The sequence below is a fragment of the Amblyomma maculatum genome, chromosome 1 (genome assembly GCF_055883805.1).
Source record: "Amblyomma maculatum isolate TAMU_Amacu chromosome 1, ASM5588380v1, whole genome shotgun sequence".
Classification (NCBI taxonomy): Eukaryota; Metazoa; Arthropoda; class Arachnida; order Ixodida; family Ixodidae; genus Amblyomma; species Amblyomma maculatum.
In genome coordinates this window covers 146,443,612-146,468,100 of record NC_139344.1, presented here as the reverse complement: position 1 = coordinate 146,468,100, position 24,489 = coordinate 146,443,612, and the positions used below count along the sequence as shown (strand labels likewise).

At 43.1% G+C, this 24,489-nt stretch overlaps 2 protein-coding genes and 2 pseudogenes across 7 annotated transcripts in view; 3 read left to right on the top strand and 1 right to left on the bottom strand.

Moving 5' to 3' along the window:
- Window positions 1-17,270, bottom strand: part of LOC146204266 (uncharacterized) — an 87,718-nt gene extending 70,448 nt beyond the window's left edge. The window contains exons 1-3 of one of the 3 annotated variants that reach the window (XM_084589213.1): window positions 17,118-17,270; window positions 16,105-16,328; window positions 167-285 (exon numbers count right to left, since the gene is read on the bottom strand). In XM_084589213.1, the coding sequence (XP_084445339.1) occupies window positions 167-285; window positions 16,105-16,328; window positions 17,118-17,133 (359 nt within the window). In that variant the 5' untranslated portion in view covers window positions 17,134-17,270. Of the gene's footprint in view, window positions 1-166; window positions 286-16,104; window positions 16,329-16,770; window positions 17,017-17,055 lie in introns of those variants that run through there. The other 2 variants (XM_084589214.1, XM_084589215.1) reach the window with 2 other exon arrangements.
- Window positions 6,424-8,198, top strand: LOC146204268 (uncharacterized; annotated as a pseudogene).
- Window positions 9,540-10,545, top strand: LOC146204267 (uncharacterized; annotated as a pseudogene).
- LOC146204265 (solute carrier family 66 member 2) overlaps window positions 17,175-24,489 on the top strand; it is a 34,145-nt gene continuing 26,830 nt past the window's right edge. Inside the window, exons 1-3 of one of the 4 annotated variants that reach the window (XM_084589217.1) lie at window positions 17,175-17,260; window positions 19,507-19,780; window positions 21,682-21,818. In XM_084589217.1, the coding sequence (XP_084445343.1) occupies window positions 19,542-19,780; window positions 21,682-21,818 (376 nt within the window). In that variant the 5' untranslated portion in view covers window positions 17,175-17,260; window positions 19,507-19,541. Of the gene's footprint in view, window positions 17,341-17,374; window positions 17,735-19,506; window positions 19,781-21,681; window positions 21,819-24,489 lie in introns of those variants that run through there. The other 3 variants (XM_084589216.1, XM_084589219.1, XM_084589218.1) reach the window with 3 other exon arrangements.

Genomic DNA, 24,489 nt, shown 5'->3' with positions numbered 1-24,489 from the left:
GGCTGCCCATTTCATTTCAGCAGTATACATGTATATATATATATATATATATATATATATATATATATATATATATATATATATATATATATATATATATATATATATATATATATATAAAAAACCTGGGCCATGTTAAAGCAGTGCATACCTCCCTCAGGTTTACCTTAGATTGGTGATCATACGGGTCGTTGAAGCATGAAGTTCATGACCCCTTTCAGCTGGACGTCCACTGTCTTCACAGGGGAGAGGCTGACCATCATGTGGTTGGTTCTGCTGAATGCCCTGAAACAGCCCAGCCAAACATTCAAGATAGCAACTCCTGTGCTCAACACACCAACAAGCCAGAGAGAAGAGTAGAACTCTGAAAACAGAACCCTTTAAAAAGCAGACCAGAGAGAAAATTTTGACTACAGCTTTGCATTTATTTTTGAAAGCTGAAATTCATCCAGCCTAAGTTAGTGAGATAGAATGCACAATGTGCCCTTTATTTCATTTTCTCTACTTACCCATTTCTATATTTCTAGTCTACATGCTGACTATGGAGATGGTTCGGGCCCATGGCTTCCGGGACTGAGGAGGTTTCCACAACAGGGTGAATATTTCCCACCTGCTTTAAATAAAAGTTTTTCTCTTTCTCTCCAGTTGCCCGTGTATTGTAAAAATAAAGGCTACCTGTCAGTACTGGTGACACTAATTTATTGCTGATATTAGCATAGAAAGACAGAAAACAAAGCACGACAGCCCATTGTCCATAAGGTGTATTACTATTTTGCCATGTTTTTGATCTGCGACTTGGCATAAAACATTGTCCTTCCAAGTTAAAGGTGCACAAAGAGCACTCTGCAAAATTTTTTTTTTCTGCTTTTATATTTGTTTTCTGGTTCCACAATAGGGTGAATATTCCTCACCTGCTCTAAATAAAAGTTTTTCTCTTTCTCTCTACTTGCCCGTGTATTGTAAAAATAAAGGCTACCTGTAAGTACTGGTGACACTAATTTATTGCTGATATTAGCATAGAAAGACAGAATACAAAGCACGACAGCCCATAGTCCATAAGCTGTATTACTATTTTGCCATGTTTTTGATGTGAAACTTGGCATAAAACATTGTCCTTCCACGCTAAAGGTGCACAAAAGAGCACTCTGCATATATATATATATATTTTTTTTTGCTTTTGTATTTGTTTTCTGGGTCAACACAGTCATAAATTAAGCCCACTTTTCTTTTGCGAGACTCAGCCTCGTCACTCTGTGATGGCTAATGAAAATCCTCTAATCTGTAAACACACCCAGAGCAATCTTCATTGGTGGTTTTGGATATGACGCAAATATTTTGATAGAACATTGTATTTGTGATTCAGAGAGCATTTCATCGAAACAACAAACCCGATGCAAGCGCACTATGTTCACAAGATCATTCTGCATATTACTCTACCGACAGCAGAACAGAAAATTTAGAACCTCATTTGGGCTAGCTGGTACATGGCTCTTCTTAAAAGGCAACTCCGGTGGTTTTTTCATTATTTTGTTTTTAACTGAATTACATTCCTCAGCATGTCCTGACTCCAACACAAAAAAACGTTTTTCAAAATTCCAATTAGAAGTATTTTTAAAAAAGAAAACCAGCAAATCAAAACCGAAACTGCTTTCACGGCCAAAAACGATGTCCCAGTTGATGAAATGGTGACGTCACACTCAGTATTAGAAAAACCCTCGTATGTGCGTTGGATGATAAAAATAAAGTATGGAAATCATGACGCACTGCATAAAATGCCTGAGGTAGTTCGATATAAGCCTCACAATTTCATAATCACGCGGGAAGTGGACATTAATGCCTGTATACTGTTTGTGACATCAGAAACTCAGTGTTGCCCCCAGAAATACTCTCAACTTAAGCCATGAAAATGGCATATTTTAAAGCCTTATAGCGCGTGAACGAATTATCGTACGGCGCCAAAATTTTGTAGAATGCGTCAGGACGGAGAGGAGAATCTGTGGTAAAAGTTTTACTAGAATATTCGAATGTCAAAAAACCCCTGGAGTTGCCCTTTAATGACGAGTTGTGCGCACAAAAAACACAGTCACAGGCTTTACTGTCCTCTCTGTTTTCTGCCTGTGACTGTGCTTTTTGTGTGTCCAACTCATCATTAAAAAAGGAGAACGGCAAGCTGCCACGTGATTACTTAAAACTAACACCGAGTGTTGGTAACTCCTCCTACTCTCTGCGGTGAGTTAAAAAAAAGATGGTAGCTGGGAGCCAGGCTTAGCAAATTAAACCCTTCAGAGGGCACGGACACAGCACGGTGATGCAGGTGGCTAATGTTTATTGTTACTTCATTGCGCAGGTTAGTTGCTACTCATCTCTGTACAGCAAGAAAACTGGGGACCACTGCTTGTTGCTGTTTCCGTAAGCAGAAGTGCTCTTTTTTATGATCTCTGAGTGAACTGATGTCGTTAACAAATTGGTGCTGAACAAAATCCTGGCCCTGATATGAGGGCTAGTACACAAGCCATCAATCTAGGCGAAACATCAAATCTTCTTTGCGACTTGCACTCTAGGACAGTCGTTGTGCAAAGAAGCCAATATTACCTCAAGCATTTCTTGATGAAATTGGCAAAAAGCAGGATAACTTAGCCCACAAATTGACAGAAGTTGTCAGCAGACTATATTGCCTAGAAGAAAAGTGTCTGCCCTCGACTCAATACAAGCTGATCTGTTTGCGGTACAAATGAGCACTGAAACCCTTCAGCAGGAATGTGCTAGCTTACATGCGCACCTAGATGATGCCAAGACAGATCAAGGCGTAATAGTCAAATCTTTTAAGACATATCTGAATCAACTCAAGAAATGCCGGCTGACATCAAGCAAAACTAATTTCCTTGCTGTCTAAACAACCTAATTTTTCTTCCCTAAGCTCCAATGTCATCGATAGTGTATCATCTTGGTCGTGCCACTGAGAATTCGTGCAAGCCAGTTATCGCTAAATTTGTTTCCTCCAAAACCAAAGATTTAATTCTGTCCAATAGAGCCACTTTAAAAAGTAGTAAGGTTTCAGTCAGAGAAGGCTTCTGCCCCTCAACTAGGCTTGCCAGGAAAGCTCTCCTGGACTGCTGAACTTCGCAGCTCGTCATACCAGCTAAAATATAAGAGGCTTCATATGAGTGGTGTGTTAAATCTACGACCCTGCTTACAAAACTCTTAATGAATCATCTCTATACAAGCCTGCCTTTATCATAAAACATGTCACTGATCTTATGCTATCGTCCAGCAAGGCTTTAAGTAGCACCGACCAGCCCTCTACTTCTTCGCCTTAGCAGTCCCAGAGTGGTTGTGAAGCTTGTAATGAGCTTTTTGTTGTGTATAGTAACATATTCAGTATCCTGAAGAAGCACGAACAGATAAGAACTTTCCTTGATTCATGTGCGCAGGTCGGGAAATTTTAGAATAAAACAAAAGCTACAAATTTTATCGTATCAATAGAGATGACAGATCAGGTGGTGGAATATTAATTGCTCCAGATTACAAACTAACTTCATGCTCAATCCTTGTGGCAAGCAAGCTAGAAACTGTATGAGTTTTATCAAACACAAAAGGCAGAAAGCTCATAACTGGTGCATGTTGTCGGCCATCAATGAGATATCAAGCTTTTCTGAATAATCTCCATGACATGATCTCATTTGTGTGCGGTTCCATGGTTCTGCTATTTTTCTACGAGGCGATTTTAATTATCCAAATATTTTTTTGGGGAGATGGGCAGCCCCAGGAATAGTCCTACCGATTCAGAATCTAAATCCTTTATAGATCTGTGCTTGACTTTTCATTTCTCTGAACTGATCACACAACCTACAAGATGGACTAGTCATTCCGAGAACGTACTTGACCTTATCTTAACAATGTGCCCTGAATCAATTTCAATTGCAAGTATTTTTCCTTGCTTTAGCGACCATTCGCTACTTGAATTTACACTGGGTTTTCCAGCTCCATGTGCTCACGAAAAAGCAAATATTGTTAAAAATTATTGCCAAAGGAACTATGAAGCAATTAATTTTGAATTATTGTCTTCTTGTGATGTATATTTCTGTGCAATTTTGACAATCGCAGCCTGCAGGTAAGCTGGCACATGTTCAAGAACAAAGTAGTTGAACTTATTAAAAAATGCATTCCCATAACAATAATTAAAATTACTAAATCATCATGGTTTAACAAAGCTCTCGCAAGACTAGCCAATAAAAAAGAAGCATTTGTAACACATAGCTAAAACGTCGAACTTGTTAAAACAATGGCATGCCTATCGCCTCGCAAATATTACTTAAACTCGCACTTTACACGAATCCAAACACCCGCAACCAACCTGCCACATTCTCTTAGACAGGTTTGGAGAACTGTAAAAGACCATTGCAGCATCATTCTCCAGTCATACAGATAACCCAAAGTCCCATTTTGACACTTATTTGTTTTCATCAATGCCTCCTTTACTGTTATTCAATCTGTGTGGAAACACCTACTGATAGCATGAAACTTTTTTCTGTCTCTGGTCCTGATCAGATATATGCAAAACTTCTTAAAAACACTAAATATTACTCTTCCATTATTATACCAAAACTTATTGGGCAGTCCTTATCTGTGGGCTTGCTACCTGATGACTTTAGACTGGGGAAGGTGGTTCCCATACATAAAAAAGTTGACAAACATGTTTTTAATAACTAGCACTCAATTTCGTTAACCAGCATCCATTGCAAACTTCTTGAACATGTTATATCATCTCAAACTAGTGCCATCTCGATTATCATCCGTTCTGCCATTCATTCAGAAAGCAGCACTCATGTGAAACACAGCTGGCATCATTCACCCATTTTCCTTACAATCCTCGACCGAACAGGTATTGTCGACAGTATATTTTCTATTTCTTTAAGGCTTTTGACAAGGCATCTCATAGTCTACTGCTTTACAAATTAAATAAACTAAACCTAGATCCTAATGTTCCCTCATGGTTGATAAGTTTTTTTACTAACCACTACCAATATGTCATGGTTAACGAAAACTACTAAAATCATATCCCTGTCCATTCTGGTGTGCTACAAGGCTCCGTTCTCACTCCTTTACTATTTCTAATTTATATAAATGACTTAACCACCAGACTTCAATCATGTGTTGGCTTTTTTGCAGAAGAGAGAGTAATTTATCACAAAATAATTCATTCTGATGCTAAAGACAACCTCCAATCAGACCTTAACTCAATAACTGCATGGTGTAAAGACTGGTTAATGAATCTTAGCTCTGACTACTAACTCTCAGGTTTCATCTTATCACCTACAGAATTTCCTGCTGGAACAAGCAATAGCCAACAAATATGTTTATCTCTTCTAGCCTATCATGAAAACCACACATCAACCATATAACTAACAATGCTAATTGCTCGTTAGGCTATTTGAAACATAATTTTCCAAACGTTCCTTCGTCCCTTAAACTTCAACTTTACAAAACATTTACCTGTCCCAAACTTGAACATACAGCTTCTGTACAGGATGCCGGCCTTGATTTTCTAATAACCTTAATCGAAGCTATTCAGAACAGATCCACTAGCTACTACTCACTAATCACCACCGTATCACCAGCACAACTAACATAAAAAACACCTTACACTTCTCACTGTGATGTCTGATACTCCACCTATGTCTGCTACATAAAATGTACTAACTATTATGGTACACTTCATGGCATTTCCTTCAGCATGCCTTTTACGCATCACTTAGTGTGAACCATCGTCAGAAAATTGGATTCTCAACAAGTCACACAAATGCTTTTACAGTTTATTCCTTTCGCATTCAATTAATGATTAGAACCACCTTCCTTGGGTGCTAGTCTCTATAACAGATATAAATTTGTTTAAAAATGCTCTTACTATACACATTATGATGTTTCTAATTATTCAATTTGCACTCTTTATTATCTTTCGATTTATACCCTTATATATTTGCCCATGCTTTTCACTTATTCCTCGAATTTTGCTTTGTATTTCACTTCCCTCTGCAAAGCCTGACCCGGGCCTTGAGGGGTATTACAAATAAATAAACAGATAAATAAGAATTTGATCTAATTTTAACAGTAAAATCCATTATACACGGTAATAATTTAAAGCTTATAAGAATGTCTGAAGCATGTAGACTGAATTCCCGCAATTAAAAGACTCCTTCAATATTCTCTTTAAAGCATGTAGCACCCCTCGCACCACACCCTTATCGCAAACCACAGCATGGCGCTGGACAAAGAGGAGGAGGTTGGAACCAGGTGCCTCCAGCGCGAGCGGCGCAATAAAAAAATAACAGTTCGAACCCAAACACTGTCAGAGCTGGTTATTCCTCGTCTTAGCTCCGACATATTTGGTGACCTGGCATCAACCACGCAAACCCGCCCTCATACATGGATTCTTCTGGCTCGTCTACCCCTCCTACAGCCGGCGACCCTCCCCAGGACGCTCAGCATAATGGCACTTCGTTGGCCGCGTTTCAACCAGTCAACCTGCCCCCATTTTGGCCCAACAGCCCTCATGCCTGGCTACTCCAGATTGAGGCGCATTTCCACTTGCGGTGTATCACCAGCCAGGAGACCAAGTTCCTCCATCTAGAGTCTTCCCTGCCTTCTGAAATCGTCGAGGAATTAGCGGACATTATCGCCTCGCCGGACATGGCCCGACCTTTTGATACGTTGAAGGCGGCTCTCGTTGACCACAAATCAGCGTTCGAGTGCAGCCGACTTCAGCAACTCCTCACCGCTACAGAACTCGGTAATAGCCGTCCTTCACAGCTCCTCCGTTGCATGCAACAGCTGCCTGAAGACTCCCCCTCGGGGCCAAACACATTACTATGTGAGTTGCTTCTCCAGCTACTTCCCCAGAACATGGTTTTCGTCCTCGCGGCTGCAGGTGATGTCACTCTGGACAAGCTCGCCGAACTCGTGGACCGTGTTGCAGACTACTCAAGGCACGCCAGCGTCAGTGCCGTGACTGCTCCGCCTTCCACTACTACCACAGACTCCCAGCTTGCAAGCATAGAAGAGCGGTTAGATCCGAAGCGCGGCAAGACTACCACCATATTTTCGGCAGCTCTGCCTGCACCGCAAGTGCACCCACTCGTGTTCCTGGTCAGGAAACGCTGCTACTGGCCGCTGACGGTGGCAAGTGGTACTGGTGGACATGCCGCCTACTTTAGGTTTCGGACAAGATCACTGGCACTCGCTTCCTCGTTGACACAAGAGCACAGGTCAGTGTAATACAAGCAGCTGGGGCAGATCACCGTCGCAATGAATCGACCTCCCCACTCCAAGCAATAAACAACTCCCCCATTCGCATGTACGGCCAACGGTCTCTTACACTTAACCTCGGATTACGCCGAGCGTTCCGTTGGATTTTCATCCTCGCCAACGTCTCGCAAGCTGTTCTCGGTGCTGATTTCCTAAGCTTCTTCAGCCTCGCTGTCGATATGCAGTCCCATCGCCTCATCGATATCAGCACGAAACTCTCCGTCATCAGCGTACTCTTCACCTCTTCGGCAACAGGCATTAGAGCTCTCGTCCCTGCTTCACCGCAAGGGAAAATCCTTGCTGATTTTCCCAACGTCCCGAAGCCACACACCAGAGAGTCAGCAGTGAAACATTCGATCACCCACTACATCGTGACAACTGGACCACCTGTGTTTGCTCGCCCTCGCCGCCTGTCTGGAGAATGCCTCGCTGTCGCTGCCGTGAGTTTCAACACACGTTTCAACTCAGCATCATCACTTCACATAGTGCCAAAGAAAGATCCAGGCAACTTGAGGCCATGTGGAGATTACCGCTTCCTCAATGCTCACACCTTACCAGACCGCTATCCACTTCCTCACAGACAGGACTTCTCATCAAATTTGGCTGGTTGCACGATCTTCTCTAAGATGGACTTAGTGAAGGCTTACCATCAAATCCCCATGGAGCCCGCTGATATTCCAAAGATGGCCATTACCACACCATTCGGCCTCTTTGAGTATGTGAGGATGCTTTTTGGATTGCGCAACGCTGCACAGACTTTTCAGCGAATTATAAGCGAGGTTACGCGAGGCCTTGACTTCACTTTCGCCTACATCGATGATCTCCTCGTCGCAAGCTCCGCCGAGGATGAGCACGCAACTGAACTGCGCGCCCTTTTTCAATGCCTTGATGAATAGGATCTCGTTATCAATCTGGACAAGTGCCTTTTTGGTGTCGCTACAATTGAGTTTTTAGGCCATCTTGTCACTCCACAAGGTATCCGTCCTCTCGACAGCAAAGTAAAGGCCATTCAAGATATTCCACCCCCTACCTCACATAAGAAGCTCAGAGAATTCTTGGGCCTTCTGAACTTTCACCGCTGCTTTCTCCCCAAGTGTGCCAATTTCCTGAAGCCTCTAACCGACCTTTTGGCTACCAAAAAAGGATAGAGCTGCACCACTTGAGTGGATTGACGACACTGCAGCTGCATTTGCTGTTGCGAAGAAGGCGCTCACAGATGCCACTTTGCTAATACATCCCGTTCCTGAGCTCCCCTGCGTCTTGTCACTGATGCATCTAGCATTGCAGTCGGCACAGTACTTGAGCAGCACGTCTCTAGCTGGCAGCCTCTCAGCTTTTTCTTACAAAAGCTAAAGCCACCAGAGGCTAAATACAGCTCCTTCGGTAGAGAACTCCTTGTGGCGTACCTCGCCATCAAGCATTTCTGCCACTTCCTGAAGGGTCGGGATTTTCACGTCATCACAAACCATAAGCCCTTGATGTTTGCCTTCCAACAGAATCACAGCACCTACAGTGAACACGAGATTCGCCAACTTTCCTTTATCTCAGAGTTTATAGTGGATCTCCGTCATGTCCATGGACCAGAAAATGCTGCTGCTGATGCACTTTCCCGTGTCAGTGCCATGGCGTCCAATTCACCAGTACACTTGGAGGAGTTAGCAGCCGCACAGTGCAACGACCCACAGCTGCATCGCCTTCACTCCTCGTCCACATCCCTGTCCTTCGCTGAATGTCCGCTGCCGTTTTCCTCCACGTTGATTACGTGCGAGACATCAAATCAAATCAAATCAGATTTATTTTCCAACAAGTGGATGGTCGCCTGGGCTAAAAGCTGTACAAACAGCTTGACAGAGGCCCAGGAAACCAGTACACAACAGAGCAGGAGCAAACAGCAGATTCCAAAAGTTCATTAACAATATGACCATGACATCAAAAGTATTATACAATGTATATCTCTGCAGCACGACATGAAAACAAAACAAAAAAGTTAATCAATGATGAAAACAATGGAACAAGCTCAATGCAGAAAGTTCGTAAAGGTGACTATGATATTTAAAGAACACATGCATGAACAGATTATATATGCACGATTATATATATGCACATCCACTGGTGTTCCTAGCCCCTACGTACCTTTGGCTTTCCGTCACGCCACATTTGGCAAATTGCACTACATGAGCCACCCTGGTATTCGTGCCACACAGAAGCTGGTTACATCGCGCTTCCTTTGGCCAAGCATGAATGACGACATCCGTCGCTGGGCAGGAACCTGCCTTCACTGTCAGCGCGTGAAAGTTCAACGGCATACCGTCATGCCTGCCTCTCCTTTTTGGCCTCCCGATACAAGGTTCTCCCGCGTCCACATAGACATTGTTGGACCTCTTCCGTCATCATGTGGAGCCTCGTACCTGCTCACAAGTGTGGACCGTTTCACCCGCTGGCCCGAGGTTATGCCCATTTCTGACACTACGGCAGAGACAGTTGCTACGGCCTTCATGGCCGGCTGGGTGTCTCGTTTTGGCTGCCTGTCTGTCGTCACCACAGACTGCCGCCGCCAGTTTCAGTCGGCCCTGTTCACCGCCTCTGCCAACATCCTGGGCGTTCGTCACATTCATACGACCGCCTAGCATCCTTTGGCAAATGGCATGGTGGAACGTCTTCATCACCAACTCAAGGCTGCCCTTACCACTTATCAACCGAGGGAACGCTGGTCCTTCCCCTTGTCCTTCTGGGCATCTGCTCAGCACTGAAGGCTGACCTTGGCTGCTCTTCTGCCAAGCTGGTCTATGGTGTTCCCCTGAGACTTCCTGGGGAATTCTTCTCTCCTTCGTTCCCTTCGCTTATCCATGATGCTTCACCCTCCCTCCGGAATCTCCGGAACACATTTCGACACATCGATCCGGTCATCCCTGCTAATCGTCACCCTCAATCTGTGTTTGTGAGTCAGGATATGGACTCTGCCGACATGTTTTCTTTCGCCGTGACCACGTTCGTCCTCCCCTAACACCGGCCTACGACGAACCGCTCCGTGTGCTCCAGCGTGCGAAGAAGACGTTCACCCTAAACATCAACGGTCGTGAAGATGTTGTGCCTGCTGACAGGCTGAAACCTGCCTATATTGCCACTTCTCCAACCGTGACCCCTCCATTCAATCTTGCTTTGACTCTGCCGATTCTGCCACCAAACTCGTCCGCTGCATGGGCAGATCCTGTGGCTTCCGCTCTTTGGGGAGGAGCCTTGTAGCACCCCTCATGCCGCGGTCTTATCGCAAGGCACGGCACGGCACGGGACAAAGAAGAAGAGGTTGGCACTAGGCGCCTCAGCGCGAGCGGCGCAATAAAAAAAAAAATAGTTCGAACCCAAACACTGTCGGAGCTGGTTATTCCTCATCTTAGCTCCGACAAGCACGCATCTTTAAGCCTTTGCTGACATGCCTTTCTTTTCCCATTTTTAGTGGCAGCTACTGCCATCTTGACGCATGCTTGAGCCTGATACAAACTGAAACTAACAGAAGTTTAATTTGCAGTTGTTTCAGTAAATTTGCGAGTTATTAGAGACTTTTAGTACAGCGTACGCAAACACACGCAGAGAAATAGCGCACGCTAAAAATATTGTAATCCTCACTGCGCATGCGCTATAAGATAGCTAAGAACGAGCTCTCGTACACGATCAGCCAGTGTATGCCAAATTTTCAGCTTTTCGTGGCAGGCTCTCAGATATCTCACGTACGATGGGGAACTAGCGTTGACAAGGCGGCGGTGTCCAGGTCGCCCGCTTCAGTGTGAATTTGTCTTCGTTAGCATGCTTTTGGGCGCGCTCATGCCTATAAATGGAGACAGAGCTTTTAATTTGCCTCATGTAACCTTCAGCATAAACAGTGATTTATGCGTCTTGTTTTTTTTTTTTTTTTCATTTTTCACGGGGGCTGAGCAGTCCCTAAGCCTGACAATTGGCGTTGGCTCGTTGGTATGGCGACGCCATGAAGCGAATAGCCTTAGTATAGTGTTCTAGAATTGAGAAGTGTGCCGTCTGCCGCCGGCGAGCTGGTCGTTTCAGCGATGACAGGAGAGAGGGCGCTGTGTGCAGGAGGAGCGCAGTGAGCGCGGAGCAGACAGCTGGGTGAACCGCCTTCGTCACCGCTAGTTCAATCGGACTCCGAAGGCGCATAGCAATAAATTGTATCGCTTTAGCTCCCACACACTTGTCTAAATGTGACAAAACAACTAGTTCCCTATAAAATAAGCTGCCGTCGTCAGGGAACGGCAATACAAATACAGGCAATGTAAGATACAGATTGCCGACGAACTGACAAGCAACGGCAAGATATATTTCCTGAACGTATTGGGTGCTTTATTTCTCGAACACTAGCGGGAGATTCAATGACGAATGTCTAACGTATTTCTATGATCATGTAAATTTTTAATATTGGATGCACCGGTTTATGCGGGCTAGACTGAAGTCTTCCATCGACGCTCGCACGTACTGAAAACGCAGTGAATGGTGTTTTCGGCTAGGCTAGCGTACTTTTTGCGCCACATGTAAATAGAGGTATGCGAAGATTGCTTGAAGACAGAAATTATGCCAGCGCTTACTGATGACTTTATTTAAATGTAGGCGAATACATATGAACTGGCAGTCCTACTCAAAACGAAATGAATGAATGAGAGCACATAGCAATGAATGAAACCACATAATGAACGACGTGAAAAAAAAAATCGCGACTCAGTGCAAGAATATTGTAAAACGTATAAAACTGTACAGCTCGAACTATATGAGAATATTAATGAACTGTACTAGGCCGTGAATAAATTAAGCTTCTAAATTTGAAAACACATAAGAGAAAGGCAGAATGATTAATGTCCTCAAACACGATTACTTGCACCTCCTCAGCTTTAGGCGCTTTACCTGCTCTGCTTTAGAGGTCTGCTCTTGGTTTAGCGACTTGGCATAAAAACGCAATCACATGAGGACGTAGAACTTCACTATGTTAAGTGTCATTTCTTTGTCATATGAGTAGGGCAACCAAACTTGGGAACCTCTGTGCTTTGCAAAAACAAAGCAAATTCACGCATGCTATTTGCGTTAATCTTTCTTGAACTAAAAAAAAACCGTGAAAGGCTCTTCCAGCGTGTGCACGAGCTTTGCAAGCTCCGAGGACGGATAAAGAAGACCTCCGTGGTCGAAGTTTGAGATAATTTGATTTTCTTCTTTTTGTGCCGCGGACTGTTTGCTTGAAATGAGATAAGCGGAGCAAGTACTGCATTTTGACTTCTTCATGAACTTTCTAGCGACATATCCTGCAATATAAGCTATCAGACGGCTAGAACTGTGCCTAGTGACGTATCTGTGGTCATCTGAAGGAAGGGAATTCAAAGTAGCTTCGACGTCCTCGAGCCTTCCCTCGTCAACCAAACGGTCAAGCTCATCAATAGGATTTGAAAGAAGCCTTGTACGGCTAATTCCAAGTAAGGCATTTACAATTTCAGCATTGCAACTTCCGGTCTTTGGGGGCTTCGCTAAGTTGTAAAATGCCAGGGCATTAACTGTCACTAAAAATTGAGCTGGCGTGGGATGATCGTTGCAGCCATTAAATTGCCTCACGACGCCGAAGAGGTTTTCTAGTTTGTCTTGGCTTATTCTCGATGTGATAATGTATGTAAAACCGAGTTTTGTAGATAAGTAGTCAACGAGGTCGACTGTGGACTGCAAAGTTACCCGAAGGCCTTCCGCGGTGCTGTTGCTTAGGAAACCATGCTTTGAGTCAACCATGCTTTGAGTGTATTTCGAGAAGGGAAGGGTTCGAATAGGAAAGGCAGCAGAAAGAGCGCGCAATGAGCAAGAAGAAAGAACGAAAGGAAGTAAAAGAGCATTCAGTAAAAGAAGGGAGACGGACGGAACTGTTACTGTGCTCTCTGCAAACATGTGTTTTCCTGCTTGACCAATCATCGCTCTTCGCTCAGCAACGCGCCATAGTACAACAGCCAGAGAAGCAACGCGATGCAACAAAATTCACGCAGGAAACGAGCCGCAGAAGCAGACGCCCCAAGCGTTTCCTCTGCGGCGCGCGCGCTTGTGATGCGCTCCTACGGCTGACAGCGCCACCTACGCTTTTCATCGCTCCGGCGACCACGTCGCTCCCATTGCCGTGCGCCGAAGACGGCACACTTCCCAATTCTAGAACACTATAGCCTTGGCTTGATTGCTTACACGCTTGTCTTCGTGAACAGAAGTTGTGAACGGTACGCACCATAATGACATACAAAAGCTTGATGCAAAGTAAAATCAGTAGTTTGCTCAGTGTTCAACACAGGAGCAAAAATACTGGCTTAAGTCTCAGCACGACTTGAATAGTTCTGGCTTCTGAGTAAAAAAAAAAAAGGAGGGTGACTGTTTCCTTGTTTCAACACTAGATGTCGCCACTGCAACTTGCTTTTGTGTTTTTGTACGGTCAACTAAAAGCGCCAATGCGACACACAGAGTAACATCCCATAATTTGCTGGCTTTTATTATACGAAAGAGTTCATACTCTATAGGGAGCTTGCATGAAGCGATGCATGCCGAGTAATTCGTCATGATGTTGTTGGCAGCAGACGACGCAGCATGTCACTGCCACACTAGCCTGGTCTATCTACATGGTCGTGTAGAGCACGCAGACAATGCTGATGCGATCGGACAGGCCGACTGTGGGTTCGATTCACAATCCAAAAATACGTCAGCACAAGTGCGAGAAGGCAAAGGATCCCTCTAGCGATGCCGACGTGAATGGTTCGCATGGGCCAACAACACCTATCCGGGAAAGTATCAAATTACTCGCCAGAACTAGAGGTCACGAATGTCGCCGATGTCGACGGGCGGCTACAGGTTCAGATGCTTAGTGAAGTCAGTCATCTGTGCGTAGAGTGAACAGGTCTGCGCCGCGCAGCTTTGCATTTCTTCATAGCGCACCCAATTTTTCGGGCACAGCGTCGACACGTAAGTTCCTCACTGATATCTTGCAAGATCTTGCACGCACGTAAGGGCAGCACACGAAAAGCCGTGTGTTTGCCCGGTGGACCGTCGAAAACAACAAGGCACTTGCTCTATTCAGCCTGTCTGCACTGCCCGCCGTCTGCTGCCAACGACAACATCATGGCGGATTACTAAGCATGAATCGCTTCATGTAAGCTCCTTATACTAGAAGTCTCTATTTTAAAGCTCAATTAATATAAATGCACACACAGATCAACTTTTTTAGTACAAAGCAGAATCCTGTTTGTGCATGTTTATGCATACTGCTGGGGGCACGAGTATTATAAACATCAAGCCTGTAATGAGTAATGTAGCTGTGCATTTTCATAATTAACATGTACTATATTGTGATATGAAGTCTATGAAATGAGAGTCTCGAGAAAAAAAAAGTATTACTGCGCTGTCTTGTGATCCAGTTGCACAATATCGTTATCACCAGATATAAAATATGCATCCCACATGCTATATCCCACACATTTCATATCTTTGTGATCAGCCCTCAGGCGGAATTGCACAGCATTAGTACTTTTGCATATAACTGTGGAAGACTCTCCTCAGCTCACTGAGAGAAGGTGTATGCACACGAATATAATCCATGTCATGGCCTATGAAGGCATTTAACTGGTTTTTTTATTAAAAGGGCCTCGAGGACCAGCACTGATAAATTACTGCTTTCCAAAGACAAGATGCCACTTTCACCGAGCAAGAAGCTTTTATAAGGTAAAAATGGTAAAACAATTAAATAAAAGTGTCACCATCATTAGACATTCTTGTAATTAAGCTGCAGTGCATCAGGAGCTTTTTTTTTTTTTTCATGCAGGTCCCCAAGGCCACACTTCACCACTGTTTTCTTCGAAATAGCAGTCATGCAGATCTTCCTGATCTCGACGTCATGAGTTTGCACTGTGTGGAAGAAGAATGTTTAAATGTTATTTTTGAGCAAAAAACATCTTTTCCTGCAAGACAAACTTGAGTGTACACGGGAACAGTCACAGAGAGGATTTTCACTAAAAACAAAAGTTTGATGGGGTTGTCTGTAGCGTCCCTTTAAGAATGAAAATAAACTGCTACGCAATATGTTTTGAATGTGTTCTAAGCAACTGCTGCCACTACAAGTATATGCAGACTGGTATTATTAAAATGTCAAATGCGAAGCTGCAATTGATGGCACATCAAACTATATGTCTTAGTTGCTAGGTCTGTACACAGCAAATGTGAAGGCTTAGGAGACTCAGTTAAACTGAGCTGGACCGGCAAGCCATTTAGGAGGCTTTCATGCTTCATATAATTCAACACAAATGAACAAGGGTTGAGGGGGAGCCTCAGTACATTAGTCGAGGCCAGGCTAATTGACTCAGTTTCCCCTTTGAACCTTGGTCATTTTGTTTTGTGCTGTCAAAAATTCCACCTTCCTGCCTGTTCCCTACTACAAAGGGCTTATATATAGTTCATAAAATACTGTTTACTGCTTACCTTTATTTTACAGTTTAGCAAGGGCACTGCTCTAATTTTCACTACCTGTATGTATATGTGGAAAAAAGAGCACATATGTAGCCGCTCACAGAGTCAAGTTGGAAATATGAGCGTTGATGTGAGGGGAGATACTCAACTGTTAGCATCATAGCTAGTTTAAGACCACAGAAATCCGGCTACTGGCAATGGGCAGAAACTGATTAGAATTACGACTGATGAAATTTTGTGCATGATTTTGTAGCCTGGCATCATTGTAGAAGCATTTTGTTAAACCGTATGAAAAATGTCAGAACAATTTTCCATTTGAATATACCCTCTCACCAGCTGGGTGTTGAACTGGCTTAAGCTCTTATCCAAGTTGCTTGATGCAGTTCCTGTATGTTGGCTTGCCAGAGGAAGCAGGGCATCTGCACTTCGGGACAGTTCTTCTTGTTTTTTATGAGCCAGAAAGCTCTGAATGTCAGAGAAGGTAGCATGGCATCTGCCACATATGTGGACATCTCCAGATCCTCCTGGTGTAAGTGGCATTGTCACAAGTGCTGCTCCTGTAAACATATTCATTCCGTGTTAAGACAATTTGACATCTCTTGCCATTTTATGCACCAAAGCTGAGTTGCATGCTTTGACAAAGACTTGTACACTAGAATAAATGCTGTGAGAAAGTGTTATTGCGAAACTTTACCTTACAGAAACCCTACTAATGAAAAGATCGTCATGAGCACTCAACACCTTTCGATTTTCGCAGCGTTTCATGTCACAGAATGCATCGTAATATGTCGCTCCTGTTTGCTCCATGTGTGAACACACAATACTCACAGTCGTACATATGCAAGACAATGCTTCAAATGATGAGCACTTCTAAACGTACGATATGCAAAATGATGATGCTGTAGAGTATTATACAAATGTAAAATCGCGAATTCTTAAGTCCAGCTCTTCTACTTATTGGAATTGTTCCTATGTGAGACCAAAAAATTGTTTACGTACGATGTCCAGTCTATCATCCTGCGCTAATTTATCTGCGTTGGTTTTACTAAAAACAGGAGCTCAAAACATCCCTGCTACACATACCAACAAGGCAAACATAATGTGCAAACGTGCGAAGGGTATACTGGCACCACAGGGCAAGTGACAAATGCAACACATTAGAGAAGGAAAAAGCGTGGGCCCTTCTTTTGGACACCTGCGTCCTTTCACATAGCTGGGATGTTGCTAATTCTAAACTAAACGTTTCTTGAAGCAAGACGCTGAAAGCAGAGAAAGCGCAATTACAAGCAGCAACGGCGACAGTCCATGTCTATGACTGATCACACAAAATCCATCAATTTATTTACCAGATCTGTCAATCATGATGGGTTCAGCGCCACCACGGCCACCATAGCAATTGCGACGTGAAAATTACAAGCAGCGCACATAGGCCGTCGAAATAGCAGCCAAAGCAACTAAATCAAAAGCGAAAGGCGGAAGCACGAGCGCGGTGAGCACTGTCCGCTATCCGCTCGCTCTGCGGAGCTCGGCTACTCAGCAATGACAGCAGCTAAACGCCGTTTATCAGTAGTGAGTGCAAAAAACGTGCTTCATGAGCCGAACGACTTTTATGCTGCTCAGTGTCTGTTATCTTTGCCCGAATTCAGTTGCTACTGCCACCATTCATGTATTTGTCCGCCGCTCCAAACAGCTGTTGGAGATTTATGAACAGCGAAGCGCGGTTTCTTTCCAATAGTTTGACATATTTCCAAAGCATGTGCAATCGTCTGTGCGCTGCTAAATATGTTGCACTGTTCTGTGAAGCTGCTGTACTGTAGTTTAAAAATGCAGCTGTCAGTTCATTCAACTTGGAATTTTGCCACGTAACCGCCTGGTTACGAAGCTTGTGTTCAATTCGTGCATGCTGTTTCTGAAAGCAAAACAGACCGAGCAAAGAGCTTTGAAAGGTCTTGGCGGAACTTGGGTGGGTCTCGAGTTTATTGCTGCGTTTACATCGCTGCCAGCATGCAGGTTTTCTGTGTATGGGTTGCCTCGCTTTGGCATATGACAGCGCGTTTATTGGCTAGTTCTAACCAAACGCAGTCGTTGCGTTTTTTTATGGCTTTGCATGCAGACTCTAGTAACAAGGGTAATCAGACGTGACTCTCTAACGTGTGTTCACTAGAACTTGCATCTGCTTCAATGCATTTACTGGTTGACATTTGCCACTTGTAACATGTGTAAAATGTTACACTATATTTGATCGCTTGAATTATTCATTATTTGTTACAACTTGCAAAATGTAACCCTGCTTTGGCCTATGCCTGCCACTGGGAGAGGGCAAACATCCCTAGTCGCTTTTGCAAGAACATGAACAAAACTTAACACAACTTAACACGGGCTGGTAAGGCTACTGCCAACATTGTTTTCTTGATTCCCATTCTATTGACTGCACTTTGATAATGTGAACTGTTCATGTTGCTTTCTCTGCTACTATGAGTGCATCATGTCATGCTTGCTGTATTTGATGCTGTGACAGTGCTACTCAGTGCGCAATATGTGACTATCCATTGGAGAACTCCGCCGTGTATACTTGGAAGTTTTATTAACTAACAGCGACATTGAACCCTGAGTAAGCAAAGCGTGTTGTATACCACGACATGTCTCATCTTGCATCATTTGGGTTGCTGCATGCAGAGTGTCGATCACTGTTCCATTTACCATAGTATGATCACATGCATTAAGTTGTTGACAGTGAGCTGGAAACTAGCCTGTTTATATGTAAAATTGACTAAATTTCACTCAAGGGGATATGCCGTAGCCCTGTTACATTGCAGCTGCGGTAACATTGCTGTCATATCGACAGTCTCGATGCCTCTTGAGTCAGTGGTCATCAGATTTTTCAAGCGCTGCCACACCGTTCATTTCAATCGTCATTCAGAGTAGCAAACTAGCTCAAATTACATTCAGTAATAAAGCTTGGAATTGAAGCGGTGAGCAAAGCAGAAGCTACATATTGCAGTAAGCACTGTTTTTGATCAAAAGGTAATGGTAGAAAGCCATTTAAAGCCCCGTAGCAAGGTCATACCAACTGGCACTAAACTTCCCCTTGTTGAATTTAAATGCCAATTCTGTGCAGTCTACCAGCAGCAGTGTGTGGGCACTGGTGGGCCATACCACTTCGTTTCAGAATCATTAATTTTTCATTGCTTAAGCTGACACAGATTAGTGACCTGATCACAGCTGCTATCACTGCAGCACTTATGGAGCGCTTCTCATTTTCATTCGTGGCAAAGCACACTAAAAACGAAAGTGATTAAAATATAAAGACATAGCACATTTAGCAAAAGCAGTCATTTTGCTTACATCTGACAGTCTACGGCTGTGTTCTGACTACTGAATACAAATCTGTGAACAAATTGACATAGTCTGCAGTTTCATGTACGAGACAGAGAGATATTCTTTGTTTAGCTCTTTCACGTTCTTCCTGTTCAACATACGAGTGCGAAGCCATTCCCAAATGCTCCGAGATCCCAATGACCATTCTGGAACCACCATTAAATCAATCCCCATTGAGTTTTGTTGTCATTGTAAGCTGCTGTGTGGCACCAGCCAACACTCATTAAGTTCAGTGGTCATTGACTCAATGGAGATTTAAAGTGCCATGTGACAGAGGTATTAGAGGGACAATGTGTACTCTTTTGAGGGAAAATGTGGCAGAATACTTTATTTATTGCCATTGTCATTTGTTTTCAGCCACTCTTGCAGGTCATGCTTCAAGCAAGAGAAACATGACCACTGTCAGAAGTACTGGCCTGTTTGGGGCTGTGCAGCCTCTGGGTGAAACTCTATTCATGGCTTCTCTTACCCAATGGCTGTCATGGGGGGCAGCAGCAGCAATCATTTTTGGGGGCGTGGTCCCTTATATCCCCCAGTACCGGGAAATTAAGAGGACCAAGAATGCAGATGGTTTCTCAACTTGGGTGTGCCTGGCTTTGCTTGTGGCAAACACTCTTAGGATACTCTTTTGGTGAGCACTATATTTTTTTAACTGCCTTGGTTTCCTTGGAGAGTAATGTCAAGTTTGCAATTATGCTGACAAGTATGCATTGCTTTTGTCGATTTTAACCTTTGTCTTAGTTTTCTGTATCATCATAAAGACATCACTGAGCATAACATTTATTGTTTGTATTTCTGCAGGTGTTTTTAGTTTTGTATTATGCATTTCTGGTCATAAATTAGTTCTGTTTTTTCTGTTATCCCCTTGAAATGCTTTACTCCACTTAGGCCAAAGTGCCAATCCTGTTCAATAAACATTTTTGTTATCATCTTCATCATATGCACCTTGCATCTGCCAGGTCCCTCCATCATTGTGCTGTGAGACATCGATATCACATTTGGGCAGTGATATGAAATTCAGGGCTGACATTCCTTTTCCATAGCTCCTTCTCCTGTTCTGACTTGCATTGGACTGTAGAATACACGACCAAATTTCACTAGACGAGAGTTTTATCAAAAGCAAGCTGACCTTCCATGCGTTAATGTCATAGGCAAACTGACATGACCGATTGAAAGCAAGAAAAACCCAGAGAGAGAAGGCACAAACTGTTTATGGAAGGGTTTAAATGTAATAGTAAAATTGCTGATAATTTTTTTTTTTCATGGTGTCAACATTATTTGTCCTTGAACACATTGTGATTTCACCCAGGCTTAAAATCTTTCCCACGAAGTGCACAGTGCAGGCGCCCCCAAAGAAAAACACTCTTTAGAGAAGCCCACTATCTTTCCAGGAAACTGTGGGATGGACCTTTGCATATAACCCAATGCCAAGCTTTTATCAGCAGCTTTTCGTCTGCTTTATAATCAAACATTTAATTTATTCTGTATTGATGCTGTCACATGAGCTTCCTCAGCCCAATTTTTTTCCCTCCATCATCTTTGTTCATTCTCACCCATGGGGTTAATACTTGTGACTAAAGAGCTTGCATTTAAACCAAGGATGGCTCTGGGAGCTATGGGAAAGGAAGTGATAGAGGTTGTATAAAGAGACTGAAGGAGAGCAATGAGCCGTGTGAAGGAAAGTGGTTGAGGTAGGGTTCAGGGACTAGTCGAACAAGAGCAACTTGCATTGGGAGACAAAAATTAATGATATCCTGTTGAAACCGCTGAACAGCTAAGTGCAGTGAACAGATAAGAGTAGTATTCTGAGGTGATAAAGTAGGTACCTAGAGAAGTGGAATGCAGACGGGGTCAGCAGGGACAGTCAAATTTGCTGGAATAGGATGGCTACAGCTGGTGCAAAGCAAGGTTGGTGGACGATACACGGTAGAGGCCATTGTCCTTGAGGGGGCTTAATTTGGCTGCTGCTGATGATAGTAGTTGTTCTTGGGGATCAACTGTTGCTTTCTCTGAAGGAAATGCTTTCCCTGCTTTTCTTCTGCCTTTGGATATAGCATGCTTTTGCATTGTTGCTAAGACGACAGGAGAAGAGGCAAGAATGGGCTCTCTCGCCATTGAGTTATTTTGCATGCATCATCTTATGGTGCTTCATGTGCCATGATGACATTTAAAGGCAATTTGTTACACGTGTGAAAGTAAAAGGTCTCGCTTCTTTTGAACCTTTGGTAGGACTGTGTAGGGCAAGAGTGTTGTTAATGCTGGCCTGTGTATTCTCCCTCTATGTTGTCCCATTGCACTGCAAAACAATCCCTCAAAATGGGAATAGAATCTATGGGTTCTTTGTTAATTGTCTATCGGGGTGGGATTTAGTAATGAAATTTAAGAAAAGGGATGTCTAATAGTTTTCCAGGCATAAAATTTACAAGTACGGCCACTTTTTTATACGACTCTTCTCGTGTTTTTGTCATGTCATGTTTTTCTTCCTAATAGGAAAGTAACCTTTTTCTACTGCTAAAACTTGTCTATTTACAGGTTCGGACGTCCCTTCGAACTACCCCTGTTGGCCCAGAGTGTTGTTATGTCAACATGCATGCTTCTAATGCTCCAGCTTTGTATCAGGACACGCAACCTCAGTACCATTGTGCCTCAACCGAAGCAGAGGTTTACAGGTAATTCAGTTTTCTTTCAGTCATTATTTCTTTTCTCATTACTATTCATTTAGTCTAAGCCTTGACAATGAATCCTGGGCTCATGTTCACATCTTTTTTCTCTCTGGTAATTGATGTGTAGCAGTGTGTCCTGACTAGCTTACATGGTAGCAGTGGTTTGGCTGGCTCACTTGCAGCAAAAAATGTTGTCTGTGGGGCTGTGTGTATTGTTACCAAGGCATGCTCAGTACAGCACACCTGTATAGCTTGCTTCCTGGCTTTGAAGGTGGCAGGGACAGCAACATCTGTTTACAATCTTGGAAGAGACAGATTGTTCATTTGAGAATGTTAAGTGGCACCTGAAGCACTGTAATGTCACTCTATAATGTCGCCCTAAAGCTTACCAAAAAAGTTGCTTGCCTTCGCTTGCAAACAGCATCTATTTTCTAAAATTATTTTATGAAAACACAGAACCTTGTTTTGCAGTCAGTTTTGTTTTCATGTATTTATTAATCATTTTACAAAGCTCATCAGGTATTACAGCAGGAGGGAGATATGGATAACACACAAAAGGACATTCGGGTACATAAATTCAAAGCTAAAAAAAAAAGGCATTGTTTGGAGCCTGTCAAACAGTGTTTGTCTGAAGAACTTTCCAGTCCTGGAATTGGTGAATAATAATAATAATAATAATAATAATAATAATAATAATAATAATAATAATAATAATAATAATAATAAAAAAAGAAGACTACCTGGGAGGACAGTCAACCTTAAAAGGATTTAATTTTTATACACATTGAAATTATGGTTGCTTTTTTTGGAAATATCCTATGTGTATTTCTTGCCTTAAAACTCTCTTGCTATGAATTGTAGTATATTGCGAAAAAACGCCTGCCCTAAATTTCTTAGGCACTCTTTCAATAGCGACCCTTGAGTGTACAGTTGGTTTTGGTCATGTTGAACTGCTTTGCAGCTAAGCACGAATTGGGCACCCCCTTTTTTTTTTTTCTTCTTTTGAATGCTTTCAGTCAGCTCTGTAGTGTTTGGATCCTGGCACGCCCACAGGCATAATCAAGGAGGAAGCAGTTGCCATTTGAGATTGGGAGGGAAATTACTGTAGCTTTGTCATGAGAGACATAAAATGCCTACCCTAGTCTGGCACTTTGCGCAGAATTTTTTTCGGTCAGGACTAATGAATTACGAAACACACAGTCAACATGAATTTTGACAATGATGTCATCCCGAGCATATTTTATTTTAAGTAAAATGAGGGTGAAGAAATGAGAGGTGCGATATATATGGTTTCGCCTAAAATCCTCTGAGGTGGTATACTAAACTGTAGTGTTACACCTCACTACATAAGACACTTGAGAGCTGTGTTGGAGCATCTGTCTCTGAGATTGGGCGTAATGCTGGATTTTTTAACTTACTTGGGCCCTGCCATGTCGTTCAATCTCTGGGGGCATGTATGAGTACCATATGCTGAACTTTCCATCTCATATATAACAATTGCAGTGGCATGGCACATAGCGTGTGGTCTCATTTTTTTGGCAATAAGTGTGGAATAAAAATATATTGGGCCTTATTTGAACATGGTGCAAAAATTTAAAAAAGTATTTGAAAATTTGAGTACCTATTCCATTTGTTTGGGAATAGGTACTCTAATTTTGAACATGCATTATTGATTCATTTTGGTGACTTGATTACAGAAAGGCAAAGTAGAGGTTCTGAATGTAGGTGCTGACATATCATCATAATTTGAAGTAGTAAAAACTAAAGAATGCGGCTCCGTAAAATGTAAAAATAAAAGACTATTGTTCCCTTGCTCTCCCAGTTCTAGGGTATGGATCCACTGTGTGGGACCTTTATTTTGACAAAGCCATTGCGAAGACGGAGTTCATGCAACATCTCGCTGCCAGATTTATTTTAGCTGATTATCGTATGTCTTCCTTCGTCAGCAACATGTTAGACAAGCTAAAATTTGAACCGCTGCATGTGGGGTGGCAGATCCCCAGGCTGAAGATTCTTTACTTAATGCACCATAATAAAACGAGCCTATATCTATATGGCATTCCAGCTGAGTTGCTTCAAAACCTCAACCATGACACTGTTAACATTCTGCATACATTATGTCAGAAGATTTGGACAACCCTGCAGTCGCCACAAGATTGGAGGAGGTCAGTTTACATCCCCATTCCAAAGAAAAGCAGTGCCAAAGATTGTTCCAACTACCGCACAATCGTGCTTATTTCGCATGCTAGCAAGGTGATGTTGAAAATCCTCCAAGGTAGGCTGCAGCAGTATGTGGATCGGGAGCTTCCGGACGTGCAAGCTGGGGCAGAGGAACTGGAGACCAAATTTCCAACCCTCGCTGGATCATGGAAAAAGCAAGAGAGTTCCAGAAACCCATCTACTTCTGCTTTATTGATTATGCGAAAGTGTTTGACTGCGTAGATCACAGCAGATTGTGGCAAGATCTCCAAGAGATGGGAGTTCCAATTCACCTCATCTGTCTCCTCAGGAACCTGTATGAAGAGCAAGAGGCCACAGTCAGAACTGGACATGGTCTTACTGATTGGTTTCCGATTGAGAAAAGAGTGGGGCAAGGCTGCATACTGTCGCCTTGCCTATTTAACCTATATGCAGAGTGCATCATGAGGAAGGCCGGTCTGGACGAGTCTTCAGCTGG